Here is a 16378-nt window from a genome sequence, read left to right as displayed (position 1 = left end):
GGGAACATGCCCCGTCAGACCCCTGCTCTGAGGACCAGCTGGGTGCAAAAATACTAAAGATCCCAGAGATTCCAGAACACCCCACCTCATTTCCGGAGGGACAGAGAAACAGCTTTGCTCTGTAATTTGAAATTTCTTAGTCATGAACCCTCCAAAATTATGTTTTAGACTCTTGGGTAAGGAAGGGCAGCAAGGATGTCTGAACATAGGCTTTTTCAGGGCTGTCATGGAGACTCTGGGAGTAGAGATCAAGAACTTTGGGTACAGGGACAGGTATCTGCAGAATGGAAGACTGTGTCTCCCGAGATGAGGGGGGTGAAGGAACATCTAGGTTTGGAGGTTACTGAACAAATGTCAGCTGGAGGGCCCTCTTGGGGTGGCCCTGCACAGCTAGATTGACCCATTGTTTTGGGTAGAGGGAGGCCATTAGCTATTGTTATGTGTCAAGAGGGCACTCAGGGTCACCCAAAGGAAGTACTGAGATGGTGGGGGCAAGAAGGGCTCAGGACAGGATGACTAAGAAAATGCATCTCAGTTAAAGGTGCTTGGCAGGTGCCTGAGTGACTGGTTCCTCACTGCCAGATCCTCTGGGGTAAGGACACAGGAGGCAGCTTTTGGGGTGAAGAATTTATTTACTGCTGGGCCCCCTTGGCCCCGCCAGCCTGGGCTCTACCAGCAGTAGCAGTCAGGATAGGTTTCAGACACAAACTCAGGGTGGATGACATAGCTGTTTCTCTGGGGGCCACCGGTCTTCTTGAAGTGACTTGTGTCCCATCTGTAGGGAGAAATGGGTCAGCCCTTTTGGACCCTCATAGGTCTGATCCCAATTCTCAATTCTAACTGTATCCCAATATTTTGCCCCTAATATTTACCCCATGCTCCAACACTGACCTTCTGACCTCAGGTTGTACTGTTAAATTTCTGATTCCCAGTACCAGCTCCCTAACATTAATTTCTTATCCTTTATTTTAATCCCTGAACCTAATGCCCTGATCTCTTGACTCTGAGCCCCACTGCCAACCTGTAACCCTTGAAGGCCAGAACCTCAGAGCCCTCTCATGAAGGGTCCTCCATTCCCTTGCCAGCTTTGATGACCCCCATGACACTAGCGCCCCCTGGTGGCATCTTCCGGTCAGTGCGTCGCAGCGGTCAGTTCCCTGCCCCCTCCCACCCCCAACTCGTCCCCGCGTTCCTCGCCGCGCCAAACGCCATTTGGGCCGAACTTACCTAAGGTTCGGACAAGGGTAGTATGACGGCGGGGGAGTTATAACAGCACATTGCATTCCGGGCCGGTGCTCGTAGGGCGATACACTCCTGGAGAAGGAAGTGGTGGGCCCGGAAAGGTAGGGCCTCAAAACCCATACTAAGACCCTGAGCGGAGATCTTCCCCTCGGGCCTCTTGGCCCTTCAAGACCCCATCGAAACATCACCTCTGGGATGACACGTGAAAGTCCCTATCCTCGTTAGGCCTGGTTTGCGCTGCCCAGCTTGGGCTGTGGGAGTACGCTGGATTCTGGGGGTGTCGGGTTCCAATCGTTGAAGAGCTGGGAGCACCGGGGTCCTTTCCATCGAAAGGAAATTATTCCAGCACTAAAGCCATTTCTAAGGCTCAGGCACTTTCTCACTCCCTCCTGCCCTTGTAACAGATGAGACTCAGCCTCACACAATTAATTAGACTTTTTGCCTGGGGAAGGGCGGGGCAAATCTCGGTGGGGTAAGGGCAAGATCTAGGACCCCCTCCCCCGCTTTTCCTCCAGAAGCTTTCTAGACAACTTTGGAGTTCTCCCAGGTTCGGCCTGCCTTGATTGCCACCTGGTGCGGGAAGAGGGTTGCAGCAGAGCTCTCAGGCCTGTTTCCTCAGCAATAACAAACTAGGCTAACTTCAGAGGTGGTGTGGTGTTCTAAGGCCAGGACCCCTTTGGTAATACAGTTACCATTTCCTTGCTCACATCACACCCGGCAAATGACCCTGCCCATGGATGGTGACCCAAGACCCAGGAATAGTGGCCGCTTTTATGAGGACACATTGGCACTCTAGAGGCTAGAACCTGCGTCTCTATGGCTGGGTGTCCAGGTGTAGTGAACAAGGTGTGGGAAGGGGATATGACAGACAAACCACCTTCGGGCCTCCAGAGCTGGGTTGACCTTGAACCCAGTTTGGAAGGGATAGGGCCGGGAACCTGGGGGCATTTTCATGCAGGTTCTCTGGTCTCAGTGGTCTGTTCAGGTCCTGGGGCCGGAGGGCGGGACAGGACAGGGCCTAGTAAGTGGATAGAGGTGGCGGGAGGCACGGTGGGTTCGACACAGAGGCAGAGCACAGCTGGAACTGGTGAGGGTTGGGGTGTGCACAGGTTGGGTAAAGCTGGACTTGCAGGTGGGCGGGGATTGGGGGGTATTATGGGCTTGCTGGGGAGCGGCGCCTGCCTAAGGCAGGAGCAGCCCTGCGAACCTTACAGTCGGCTCTTCTGTGCACAAAGGCCGGAAGCGGCGTTCCGCGCAGGGTGCTCCCGTGACGTAATAGTCCATCCCACGCAGACAGTAGTGGCGGCCAGAGCAAGGGCTTTCATAACCCTGGAAGGGCAGGCGGCCGGGCAGAGGGTCCACACACCCGCACCGGCGCGTGATCTGCGGCAGCGGCTGGTTCCGTGACAGCGAGTTCAGCATGTTCACCACCACCTCGCGCTCTGCACCCACGGACCCAAGCCAGAAAGACCCAGATACAGAGTTACAGGAAAGGGAAGAGACAGAGTCAGAGATAGGAAGAGACGGAAACAAAAGCAGCGACAGATAGAGGAAACAGGGTTACACCCTCTATCTTCGACCTCTGCCTCATTCCCCAGGTGTCATCCCACCGTCCCTCTGGTCTACCCCACTACAGCCCTGGCATCCGTTACCGTAGGCGTTGAGTCGTTCTGGCTTAGGAGGGCACGGTAAAGGCATTCCTCGAACAGCTGTCTCCATTCCGGCCTCCTGAAAATGCACACGTGCTATCTCAGACTGACCCAGAAGAGTTCCTCCTTTTGGGGATCCTCCCTGAACACCCAGACCAGTCCCAGGCCGTGTGTTCTCCCGCACTCCAGATGCTCCCCTACTCTCCCAGGCTCTGAGTGTTTTGGGTTGTCACCTGGCAACCAGTACTCCGCCTCCGGGGTGGCGGTGGGGGGATGGGGGTTGGGGGTGGGGGGGAATGGAGGATAGGAAGGGAAGGAAATGGAGCTATAGATGGATGGGGTTTGGACCCTAGGCCTTTGGCACGCTTGCCTCAGCGTTTGCCTTTGATTTTACCTCTCTTTGTCTACCTGACTCCGTAGTTTTGTCTTGGGAGTGTCCCTTACTGGGGAGAGGTAGTGTCAATATTATAATATTGCCTGCCCATCAAAATCACCAGCAGACTTGTGAAAAATCCTAATTCTCGAGAAGTTCTGATTCAAAAGGGTTCGGTCAAGGGGATCAGCCATCAGCTACAGTTAAGAACCTCTGGTCTGTCCTTCGGTCCTTTCAAATTTCCTCTTCCCTCTCTGGCCTGGGCCTGCAGCTGGGCTCCTTCCTATCTCCTCGGAAGACTCTCCTGTATCTCCTGCACTGCCACTGGGTGGCCTTGTTCTCCCTTCTCTTGTCCTAAGATCACAAAGGAGGGAGACTCAACCTCTCATTAATCAGACCATGTTGGGAGGGGCCCCATGGCAAGCTTCAGGAAGGCAGCAAGTCAGGGATGCACACTCGTCGCATCCCCACAGAGCCCAGCCACAGGCTGGGATCCAGGGGACCCAGGAGCTGTTCATACAGCTCCACTCCTGGGCTCCCCTGTCTCTTAGAAAATACAAACCCTAGTTTCACACTTGAGAAAGAGCCCTGGAGTGTTGTTGGTGGGAAAGGGATGAAGAACCAATGGTGAGAGATCAGTCACTGTGATTTGGAAGTGGAGGGAAATGTATGTTCCAGACCCCAGGCATCTGTGCTGGTCACAGTAGATACCTTTTTTTTTTTTTTTAAGATTGTATTTTATTTATTTGACAGACAGAGATCACAAATAGGCAGAACGGCAGGCAGGCAGAGAGAGAGAGAGAGAGAATGGAGGAAGCAGGCTCCCCACCAAGCAGAAAGCCCGACGCGGGGCTCGATCCTAGGACCCTGGGATCATGACCCAAGTCGAAGGCAGAGGCCTTAACCCACTGAGCCACCCAGGCGCCCCTGGTCACAGTACATACCTTAGGTAGCCGGGGAAGGCATGTGGTATATTTGTTCCAGCCGGTGCAGTTGTAAGGTCCCATCCTCCATGTGTTATACCGGTCACCACATAGGTAGTATGGGGTCCATTTGTCTATTCGATCATGGGGATGGAAGCACAAGATATTGTTATTCCTCATTCTACCCCAGGATCTGTGAGTCCATAGATGTTTCTCCTCTGATCCCCAGCATAAAACTAGACTCTTACTAATATCCCTCAGGCCAGTCAAGCCTAGCCTTGGCCCAGATTTACACACTGAGATGCAGCCCATTTCTCACCTAGGGCAAGTTTCTGAGTGGGGTCTGAATCCTTTGAGATGATCACTTTGCATCCTGGCATCAACCTCTCTGAATTAGCCAACCCTAAAATGGATTCTCTTCCTATTTCCTCCCTCTTATTTTCCACATCCAGGTTCCAAAGTTTGCTTATTCTGCCTCCTTAAAACCACTTGAATCTATCCTCTCTTCTAGTCACCCCTGTATCTCTGCGGTGCCATAACAAGAAGACAATAACATATGTCGTGGTTAATAAAATGGGCTTCACAGACATTTGGTGTTCAAATCTCAGCTCTGCCAAATAGCTCTGTATGACCTTGACTGAATGAATTAATTTCACTGTGTCTCTGCCTCCTCAGTTTTAAAATGGGAGTAATAGTATTATTTACCTCATAGGACTGTTATGAGATTTAAATGAGTTCATACATGTAAAACACTTAGAACAATGCCTGGCACGTAGAAAACCGTTATTACTATGGGCCTACTAACTTCCCTACCTCCTTTTGAAATTCTACAATTTAATCTCTACACAGATTTTCACAAATGAAAATCTGATCAAGACACCTCCTTACTTAAAATCCTCCAAAGCCCTACCCATCCAGTCGTCTAAGTCTTTCCTGAAGACCCTCCATGATCTACTACCCTAACAGTCTGAAAGAACACACATGCAAGACACTAGGAAAGGAGGTCTAGGAGCCCTAGAGGAAGAGCAGGTGTGTTTATGTGTGGGGCAGGGTGTTGAGATTTGGAGTTCTGTATTGGTAAGTTGGACATATTAAGTATTAGGTGTTTGAGGACATTCAGGTAAAGTTGACTATAACTCAGATGGAGAGTGGAATTCTAGGAAGAAGTCAAGGGTAGAAATAAAGACTTAGAGTTGTCAGTTAAGACACTGGTTAGATAAAATGGTCTCAGAAGAGGAATAAGGAGAGAAGAGAGCTCAGATTAGCACCCTGAGGAACCCTGCATTTCCAGAATGGGGGGAGAAGAAACCCAGGGAATGGAGGTATCAGAGAAGCTGAAGAAGGAGTATCAAGAAGTAGAGGGCACTTGAGTGGATCAGATAGTTAAGCGTCTGCCTTTAGCTCAGGTCATGATCCTGGAATCCCAGAATCGAGTCCTGCACTGGGTTCCCTGCTCAGTGGGGAGTCTGCTCCTCCCTCTGCCCTTCACCCCTCTGTTGCTCTTTCTGTCTTCCAAACAAACAAACAAATAAAATCTTTAAAAAAAGAAGTAGAGTGGTCAGAGAGTGAAATTCATAATGTAAGGCTCATAAGGCTCATAAGGCTCATGGATATGGTAATTAGAACTACACAAGAGCAGTTTTAATGTTTGAATGTAGGAGATGAAGACTCCCAATTTCAATTGGATAAGTATTTATCATCATTTGATTCAATAAACACTTATGAGGCCTGGTTATACTAGATGGAGGGGCACAGCTATAAATAAGAAACAACTCTGCTCTTTCGGAATGTATAGTGAGACATCACAAACACCTAACCAAATGGGAAAGATAATTTCTCATAAGGTGTAACAAGGAGTGAGGATGTAGAGACAGTGATATAGACGATGTTTCTAAGAATCTTGGCTGTGAAGGGGAGGAACAAGAGAGAATTTTTAGGCAGGAAGGGGTTAGAAAAGGTTTCCAGGTCAAGGGGAAGGAGGTGAGGTGGGCAGAGAGATGTAGGAGAGATGGAGAAACTGATGAAACAGGGTCACTAAGAAGATGGGAAAAGATGGCCCTGGAATATACCTGGAGGAATTTGTTTCGAAGAGGTTAATACTCCCTCCATCTCTCTAGGGACAGGAACCAAGCCTCTTCCAGTTCTTTGGCACAAATAGGGAATTCCCAAAGGGGAGGGCCTAGATCTCCTCCTCCAGGGTCAGGGTTAGGGTCAGATCAGATGGTTGGGAGTCAAGCTGAAGTGGAGGTGACTGGAGAAGCCCAAATTATGGATGGGGATAAAGTTGATATGGGATCAGGGTGGAGGTCAGGATTCAAGTTGGGATCAAGTTAAGGGTCATTGTTGAAGTCCCTGAGTAGGGTCATTATTACGTAGTAGGGTCATTATTACGTAGGTAAGGAGAGAGGTCCTACCTTCCTCTTGACAGAGCCAGTATTTTTCAGGAAAGTAGGGGTGGCCTGATATAGAACCCTTATAGCTGTAGTCCTGCACGGCACATTTGACCATCTTCTGCAGGGCTTCAGGATCCACGTGGCGCTGCATGGTCTGAGTCAGGCCCTGGGCAAGGGGAGAGGAGAGGAAATGACTAGGTGCCTAAAGACCCCATGTCCCGCTGGACCCAGATCCAGCACCTATTGAGAAAGCCCAGTTGGGTGTCTTCCCTATGCCAGAGGTATCCCCATGCCAGTCTTGGCCCCCTCTGCATAGTTCTTTGTTTGAATCACACTTTCTTCCTTTCTTTCTATCTAAGGCTAGGGCTTGGAGACAGGAATTTGTCCTGAGTGCTTTTCTGATGTTCTCATTTCTGTCCTTTCCTTGACTGGGACCTCTTTAAGGACAGAGCTGGATGTTCCTGTTTTCTTGCAGACTGTGCTATCTGGGAGCAGAGCCTGGGTCTCCCCAAACAGACCAACAAGCCCCTGGTATAACCTGGAGCCTCAGGAAAGGCTGGCTGCCTGGGAGCCAGCTACCTGATGCAGGTGTTTTGGGAGGGAGTGCTTTCTGGGAATTTGGCACCTTGAAGGAGATGAATGATGTGGCCGGAGGGAAACCTAATTTTAAATCTGACTCCAACCTCACCCTGACTCTACTGTGGCTCTGATCTTGACACCAATATCACCCTTGACCCTGACACTCACTTTGCCCTGGTGCTTATCCTACCCTGACCTTTTTCCTAATCTTGGTTCAGGCCCTGGTTTCCTCTGCTTCTTGGAGATTACCTTGTCTTATTTCCTTCAATCTCTTTTTGAGCTAGATCTGCGGAATTCCTGATTAAGACCTACCTCTGGAGCTCCCTTGTCCCTCAGCTTAGGGAAGAATGTCTCATTGTAAACCAATAGATCTCTGCACGCAGCTGATTTGAATATATAATGCTGCCATATAACGCACCAATATATAATGCTACCCCAATTCTGGGTCACAGGGGTGGGACACCCAGCAAAGTCAGAGACTAGAAAGGACTTCCTCATAGTGGGCAGCAAGGAGCTGGGATCATGACACTGCTGCCCACATTTCCCCCTTATGAGCTAAAGAGCAAAGGCTTCTCCTGGCCAAGATGAGACCTGGTACCCCTACTGCCCTCAAAGCGCCCCCCCCCAAGGGTTTCTTGGATCTCTGTGCCCAGCTGAGGTTTTGTTTTGTGGGCAGATCCTGCACAGTTTTATATTCCATATGGGGGAAAGAGCCACATGACTTGGCATTCCCTTGACCTTTACACACAGACACACACATCTCCAGTCATTTACGAGAACTCATAGATGTCATCAATTTTCCCCTTAGAAGCTTTCCTCACATGTCTCTATCTTTGATTGTCTGCTCATGGTTTATGAGTCAGAAACTAAAAAAGCTTATTGGAGGGTGCCTGGGTGGCTCAGTGGGTTAAAACCTCTGCCTTCAGCTTGGGTCATGATCCCAGGGTTCTGGGATCGAGCTCTGCATTGGGCTCTCTGTTCAGCAGGGAGCCTGATTCCTCCTCTCTCTCTGCCTGCCTCTCTGCCTACTTGTGATTTCTGTCTGTCAAATAAATAAATAAAATCTTAAAAAAAAAAAAAGCTTATTGGAGGCTTTGAGGTGTGGGTGGGTTTTGTCAACCAGGAGCATCATTGTAGGGTGGTCTGGCAAACTATTTTTGTTAAATTCTGTCAGTATCTCTACGTCTTCCCTCTTGAGCTGATCAGATCCTTCAGAAGAGACTTTCAGTCTTTGGCCTACAGGTAGTGGCCTGGCTGCCAGTGTTCTGAGAATCTAGTGGAGAAGAGGGGTGGGGGGGGTTGGCATTCAGTATGTGGAGGTTCACTTGTTTTCACTATGGTACCCTGCCCTCAGATGGGCCTGATAGCCCCAGTCCTGAGATCCTCACCAAAAAATTAGCCTTCTGATTTTTGCAGAGATGGGGCAAGCAGTCACTCCACAGCATGGAATAGAAGAGGGAATTAGTGGGTTTAACTGCTTTTAAAATATATATATTATTTATTTGAGAGAGAGACAGAGAGAGAGAGCGTGCCCATGAGCAGGAGGGTGGGGATGGAAATGGGAGGGGGGAGCAGGGAGCAGAGGGAGAGCCAGACAGACTCCTCTCTGAGCAGGGAGTTGGATGGGGGGCTTGATGCAATGTGCGGCTCAGTTGAGGGGCTGGATCCCAGGACCCCAAGATCATGACGTGACCTGAAGGCAGTTGCTTACCAACTGAGCCACCCAGGCACCCCGGTTTAATTGGTTCTTAAACAGCTTTCAAATCATCCTTATTTTATTTTATTTATTTATTTGTTTTTTTAAGATTTTATTTATTTATTGACAGACAGAGATCACAAGTAGGCAGAGAGGCAGGCAGAGAGAGAGAGAGAGAGAGAGAGAGAGAGAGGGAAGCAGGCTTCCCGCGGAGCAGGGAGCCTGATGCGGGGCTTGATCCCAGGACCCTAAGATCATGACCCGAGCCGAAGGCAGCAGCCCAAACCACTGAGCCACCCAGGCGCCCCAAATCATCCTTATTTTAGCTGTGGTCCTCTCCTATCTTCAGTTCCAGAGAAGTCCAGTATTACCAATTCCTGAGCCTTTATGAAAATTCTGCAATTTTAAGTTGAATTATGTCCTGTGTTTCCCACTGCTGGCTTTGGATTCAGCTTTCTACTTAATTGATTGTACTACTTAGTTGATTGTACTTTCTAGCTTCTGAAATTTTGTGGCCATTGTCCTTTCTTTCCGACTAGTCTTGTGAGTTTGTGTCAAATATCCATTTACAGGAGTTTTAGAGGGTTTCAGGAGAGAGTCCAAATACATATGTTCAATTTCAACCTGGAAAATTATAGTTATATTCTTTATACTAATCCTTTGTCAATTACATGTTGCAAATACCTTTTCTCAGTTTGTGGCTTGTATCTTCATTTCCTTTATAGTGTCTTTTGATGAAAAGAACTTCTTAATTTTAACATATGTGAATTTATTAATCTTTTCTTTTATGTAATACTTTTGTGACTTGTTTAATAAATACAACCATAGTCTCAGATAATAATGTCCTATATTTTCTTCTAAAAGGAAATAGTTTTATTTTCCATAGTTAAATCTTTAATCTATCAGGAGTTGCCATTGGTGTGAGTTAGGGATCAGTTTTCTTTTTATCGATCTGGATAACCAACTGTCCCATTGAATAGTCTATCACCCCCTGCACCCTTCCCCTGCCCCCCGCACCAATATATAATGCTACCCCAATTCTAATGTATCTTTTCCCATAGCTTTACTTTCAATCATCTTTGTCGTATATTGTTCCATGTATATATGGCCCCATATCTGGTCTGTTTTATTCTCTATTAATCAGTTTGGCTATTCCTATAGTAATACTATATTTTATAAATGTTAGTCACCCTTCCTACATGCATGTTATACATGTTTATTTTATTTTTTTAAAATTTTATTTATTTGATAGAGAGATCACAAGTAGGCAGAGAGGCAGGCAGAGAGAGGTGGGGGAAGCAGGTTCCCTGCTGAGCAGAGAGCCTGTTGTGGGGCTCGATCCTAGGACCCTGGGATCATGACCTGGGCCGAAGGCAGAGGCTTAACCCACCCAGGTGCCCCTATACCTGTTTATTTTTTAAGCAAAATTTTATATTATCCATATACTTTTATACACATTATTATATTCCTACTGATCTTTTTGTTGACAATCATATAGAGGTTTGTGTGTGTATATGCATTTGTTTTTTTTAATTATGCTTCCCGGGGCACCTGTCACCTCATTTGGAAGAGCATGTGGCTCTTGATCTTGGGGTCATGAGTTTGAGCCCCATATTGGGTGTAGAGAGTACTTAAAATGAATAAATAAATTAAAACTTAAAAATAATTATGTTTCCTAAATATTTACTGTTGAGGTAAAGAAACGTGATTGGCTTTTATCTTATATTCACCCAACTTTCTAAATTCTTATTCTAATACTTTGTAGATGCTATGTACACAACTGTATTATCTGTGATAGTAAGTTCTTTGTATTCCTTTCTTACCCTTTTATCTTACATAATATTGTTTTCCAAAATACAACTTATCTGATATTTTTTTCTAAATTTTGGCACTTTTCTTAATTTAACAAATGAAAAATCACAAGTATTTTCCATTGACATTGGTTGTTTAAATTTATCAATTTCTCACATTTACCAATTTCTTAGCTCACCATTCCTTCTTGAATCTCAGATTTTCCTTTTGTGATCAAAAGGAAAATCTTCCTTCTCCCCAAAGTAGATCCTTTAGAAGTTCCTTTGTTATAGGTCTGATGGTAGTGAACATTTCTATTTTGTTTGCCTGTAAAGACTTTATCTTTCTTTTGTTCTTGAAAGAAAGACACTTTGGGTGCCTGGGTGGCTCAGTCAGTTGAGTGCCTTCAGCTCAGGTTGTGATCTGGAAGTCCTGGGATCCAGCCCTGCTTCAGGCTCCCTGCTCAGTGGGGAGTCTGCTTCTCCCTCTCCCTCTGCCCCTTCTCCCTGCTCTTGCTCTCTCTCAAGTAAATAAGATCTTTAAAAAATAAAGAAAGGAAGGAAGAACCTTTGAAAATGATTCTTCTCTGCCTGTTTTTAAGGTTATCTCTTAAGCTGGTGTTGGGCAGTTCCACTGTGAGTTACTTACATGTGAAATTCCTATTTATTCTTATCTGTGGATTCATTTCTTTTATTAGTTCTGGAAAATTTGGTGCCTTTTTATCTTCAGATATTGCCTGTTCTTTCTGCTTTTTCCTTCTGGGACCCTGAATAGATGTGTAGGAGACCGTCTCCGTCTGTCTTTCATATTGCTTAATGTTTCTTTCATATTTTTTAACCACTTGGTCTCTGTGCTGCATTCTGGGAAATGTCTTTTGCTCTTTCATTTCACTAATGCTCTTTTTTTTTTAGTTTTTATTTTAATTCCAGTTAGTTAACATAGAGTTTTATTAGTTTCAGGTGTACAATATAGTGATTCAACACTTCCATACATCACCCAATGCTCGTCACTAGTGCCCTCCTAATCCCCATCACCTATTTCACTCATCCCTCCCACCCACCTCCCTTCCAGTAACCATCGGTTTATTCTCTACATTTAAGAATCTGTTTCTTGATTTGTTTCTCTCTTTCTCCCTTTTTGTTTTAAGATTTATTTATTTATTTGAGGGAGAGAGAGAACATGAGCAGGAGGGAAGGGCAGAGAGAGAAGGAGAAACAGATTTCACTGCTGAGCAGGGAGCCTGACATGGGGCTCAATCCTAGGAGTCTGGGATCATGACCTTAGTCAAAGGCAGACACTTAACCAATTGAGCCACCCAGGTGCTTCTTGTGTCTCTTTTTCCCTTTGCTTTTTTGTTTCTTATATTTCATATGTGTGAAATCATATGGCGTTTGTCTTTCTCTGGCTTGTTTCATTTAGCATTATACTCTCTTGCTCCGTCCTTGTTGTTGCAAATAGCAAGATTTCATTCTTTTATGGCTGAATAATATTCCATTGTATACATACACACCTCACCTTCTTTATTCTTTCATCTGTCAATGGACACTTGGGCTGCTCCCATATCTTGGCTACTGTAAATAATGCTGCTATGAACATAGGGGTTCATGTATCCCTTTGAATTAGGGTTTTTGTGTTCTTTGGGTAAGTACCTAGTAGTGTGATTGCTGGATTGTGGGGTAGTTCTATATTTAACTTTTTGAGGAAACTCCATACTGTTTTCCAGAGTGGCTGTACCAGTTTGCATTCCCACCAACGGTGTAAGAGGGTTCCCCTTTCTCCATATCCACACCAACACCTGTTGTTTCTTGTGTTGCTGATTTTAGCCATTCTGACAGGTGTGAGGTGATAGCTCTTTGTAGTTTTATTTGCATTTCCCTAATGGTAAGTGATGATGAACACCTTTTCATGTGTCTGTTGACCATCTTTATATCTTCTTTGGAGAAATATCTGTTTATATCTTCTGCCCATTTTATTTATTTGAGAAAGAGAGAGAAAGAGCATGGGGGGAGGCAGAGGGAAAGAGAATCTTAAGCAGACTCCCCCTGCCCCCCCAGCACACAGCCTGATGCAGAGCTTGGCCTCACGACCCTGATATCGTGACCTGAGCCAAAATCAAGAGTCAGACACTTAAGTGATTGAGCAACCCAGTTGTCCCTCTTCTATCCATTTTTAAAGTTGGATTATTTGTTTTTTGGGGTGGTTGAGTTTTATATGTTCTTTATATATTTTGAATACTAACCCTTTATTGAATATATCATTTGCAAATATCTTCTATCATTCCCTATGTTGCCTTTTAGCTTTGTTAGTTGTTCCCTTTGCTGTGCAGAAACTTTTTACTTTGATATAGACTAATAGTTTACTTTTGATTTTGTTTCCCTTGCCTCAGGAAACATATCTAGAAAAAAGTAGCTTCTGCCAATGCTGAAGAGGTTAACAATATTTGTTCTTCCAATCCATGAGCAAGGAATGTCATTCCATTTCTTTATGTCATCTCACTGACACTCTTAAACTGTGTCTAATCTGCCCTTTGACCCATCTACTGAGATATTGTTTTTTTTTTTTTTTTAACGATTTTATTTATTTATTTGTAAGGGAGAGAGAACAAGCGAGCACAGGCAGACAAAGAGGCAGGCAGAGGCAGAGGGAGAAGCAGGCTCCCCGCCGAGCACGGAGCCCGATGCGGGACTCGATCCCAGGACCCTGGGATCATGACCTGAGCCGAAGGCAGCTGCTTAACCAACTGAGCCACCCAGGCATCCCAAGATATTGGTTTTAACACATATGTTTTTTATTCCTAAAATTTCTATTGTTTTTTGTTTTTTTTACATTTGTCTGGTCTTTAAATATAATCACTAGTTGTTTGCTCATTTTGATAATTTCATTTTATTTTTAAAAATCATAGTAATTATTTTGTATTCTTTAACTGTTAACTCTAATATCTGAAGTCCTTAGAGATTTTAGTCTGCTATTCCTGCTGACTGTCATATGGTGGTTTGTTTCCCTGTATCTCTTATTGCGAACTCAGATTTGATTGGCCTTACTCTGAAGCATACTTGGAAACCTACATTAAGGGTATTTTCTACTACAGAGGATACACATTCATCGTGTGTGTGTGTGTGTGTGTGTGTGTGGTGGGGGCAGGGAGCCAGAGCACTAAACTTTCTGGGTTATTTTCAAGTGTAAGAATTAGTTTCTTCACCTCATTTAAGGCTTAAACTCCTGCTTGTAGTGCTGATATTGGCATTCACTCTCAGGGCATCCTAAGTATACTTACCATGCACCTCCATGAGAGTCCAGAAAAAAAATTTAATTTTTATGCAAGACCTAGTTGTTTTCAAGCAGGAGGGCACTTGAGAATTTCTAGATCAGCATACTGTCAGAAGCAGAAGCCTTTCCTTCATTCTTAATCCCACTGCTGTCTGGCTTTCACTCCTTTCGACTCACCGAACCTGTCTGGCCAGATTGCTAAAGGTTACTACATCCAAGAGATCAAGGTCTGTGTTGACATTTGATATTGACCTTTGTCTAAAATGCGGTCTTTGTTGGTTTCTCTTTGATTTTTCTCCTATCACCCTGTCTCCTCTTGTGGCTCTTCCTTTACTTACCTCTTAAATAATCTGTATTCTCCAAAGTCCATCCTTGACCTCTTTCTTGTTTTTTCTTGGCAATTTCATACATTCCTACGACTTTAGCTACCGCCTATATGTTGATGATTTCAAAATCTGTATCCGTAGCCCAGCCCCTTTCCCTTTGCTTCAGATAAGTATATTCAACCACCTACCAGATATCTCCTGTTCATCCTTATATAATATTTTTGTCCCAAAAGGAACTCCAAATATTTTTCTAATCTGCAATTCCAAATCTCAGAACTACTGTTCCTCTAGTTGCCAGAGCCCTAAACCCAGGAGTCATCCTAATCTGTCCTCTCTTCTTTATACCTAGATGGTGACCGAGATCTATCTCTTCAAGATCTATCTACTTCTTAAAATTCCCTCCTATTGAATGTCAAAAAACATCCAGGCACTCTCATATTTTTCTGGTGGGCATGTAAATTATTATAACTCTTTTTATAGCAGTTTGAAGTGTGTGTCAAAAGTCTTCAAAGTGTGCATATCCTTTCTCCCAATACTTTTTCATGTCTAGTAGTTTGTCCTACTCTGTCCCTAAGCTGCCCTTTCCCCTGACTCTTCTCTGTTGGAAGCCTCCTCCCTCAGGATCTCTTAGTAGACCTGCCCTTCGAGAACCAGGAACGCTCTCTCTTTTCCAGCTCTTGTACCGGTACATCCACTGGGCGACCCTATTTTGTTCACTTGTCTGAGAGCTCTTCACAGGCATGGCCTGGCCTTTCTTTTTGTATCTGCATTGTGCCTGGCACGTGTAGATACTCACCATTTGCTGGACGGTACACACAGATAAATTCCATTAGGCAGAGTCACAAGTAGACTCACAGATCTTGTCTCCATTTTGTGAAAGCTGCACAGACCCCTTGGTCACTCACCTTTAAGTACAGACATATAGACACAAGGAGACTGTGATATATATGCATGTAAACATCCCTATAGCACCTTCTCTGGCATATCCCACAGGCAGCCTCAGGGCCTTTGCATTTTCTGGTCACTCTGCCTGGAACCCTATTCTGTCAGCTCTTCACAGGGCTAGTTCTCTCATATCTTTCTGATCTCTGCTTGATGTCACTGTAAGAGAGAGGTCTTCCGTGGCCTTCCTATTTAAGTAGCTCTGCCTGGTTAGTTTCCATTTCCATTACTCTGTTTATTTCCTATACAGCATTTTGGATAATTTATAAAACTTGTTTATTTCTTGGTAATTATCTGTCTCTTTCCACCACCTGCCCTGGTGGAGTAGGAGGGCACCATGAGGACAGAATATTGTACTATTTTATATATTATAAATTCCATGCCTAGGCAAATGAATAAATACATGCATTGTGTGCACATGTGCACACACACACACACAGATACAAATAATTACAAACACATAACAACCACCACACACTACCATCATTCAGACACACATGACCATACCCTGGCCTGCCCACCCTCCCAGTCTCTACTTACCGGTGTCACAAACTTGTTGGCTTCCCAGGCCCACAGAGGTGGGTCTTTATAGACCTCCTTGATAGAGGTAGGAGCCCTGTAGGAGTCACTGTAGGTGCTGATGGGGGTCTTGGTCTTGCGGGAGAAGAGGAACATAGTGAGGTCTAGGAGATGCTGTGGAGGTCTTTACCTACCAAGGGCTCTGTGAGACATCAGTGACAACCCTCACTGCCAGAAAGCCTACACCTCCAGCCTGGCAGGTGTCCCTTAGCTGCTGTGACCCCCTCCTATAGAGGATCTCTCAGTTGCCCTCCCTCACAAACTTCCAGCTCCTACCCTACCCTGTTTCCCCCTCTAGGATGGGCACCACCCATTATGATATCACCTGGCTCAGCCCCATCCCTGGGGAGGTGAGAAGATCCAATTCCCACCCTACCCCCAGCCTCTTCCTGCCTCAAGCCTCTCAAAAGATTCCAATTTCCAAGAGTGCAGAGGGTCCCTGGAGATCACCTAGGCCAAACTCCTCGCTTTGATGAAGAGAAATGGAGGTTCTGAGGCATCAAGTGACTTGTCCAGGGTCAGTGGCAGGCCTGGCCTGGGAACCCATGAGTGGAAGCAGAGTGAAATATGTATCCAGAGAATCAGTTCTCTCCCCTTCCCAGCCCACCTGCCCCTTGC

At 45.6% G+C, this 16378-nt stretch overlaps 1 protein-coding gene across 6 annotated transcripts; it reads right to left on the bottom strand.

The window, feature by feature from the left end:
* Positions 1 to 612: 612 nt before the first annotated feature.
* SPMIP6 (sperm microtubule inner protein 6) lies at positions 613 to 16345 on the bottom strand. 6 transcript variants are annotated; one of them, XM_059141951.1, is made up of 9 exons: positions 16211 to 16345; positions 15722 to 15835; positions 15036 to 15144; positions 6602 to 6746; positions 4209 to 4321; positions 2895 to 2970; positions 2450 to 2684; positions 1228 to 1314; positions 613 to 775 (listed from the first exon to the last, which is right to left on the bottom strand). In XM_059141951.1, exons 3-9 carry the CDS (start codon positions 15036 to 15038, stop codon positions 670 to 672), a joined length of 765 nt encoding a protein of 254 aa, XP_058997934.1. In that variant the 5' UTR covers positions 15039 to 15144; positions 15722 to 15835; positions 16211 to 16345; the 3' UTR covers positions 613 to 669. The 6 variants fall into 6 exon arrangements, with proteins under 6 accessions (XP_058997934.1, XP_058997935.1, XP_058997931.1 ...); XM_059141952.1 differs by lacking the exon at positions 15036 to 15144; XM_059141948.1 differs by lacking the exons at positions 15036 to 15144; positions 16211 to 16345 and having other exon boundaries at positions 15722 to 16189.
* Between the last annotated feature and the right edge of the window lie 33 nt (positions 16346 to 16378).

This window comes from Mustela lutreola, chromosome 12 (genome assembly GCF_030435805.1).
Source record: "Mustela lutreola isolate mMusLut2 chromosome 12, mMusLut2.pri, whole genome shotgun sequence".
NCBI lineage: Eukaryota > Metazoa > Chordata > Mammalia > Carnivora > Mustelidae > Mustela > Mustela lutreola.
This window is presented reverse-complemented; position numbering and strand designations above follow the sequence as displayed.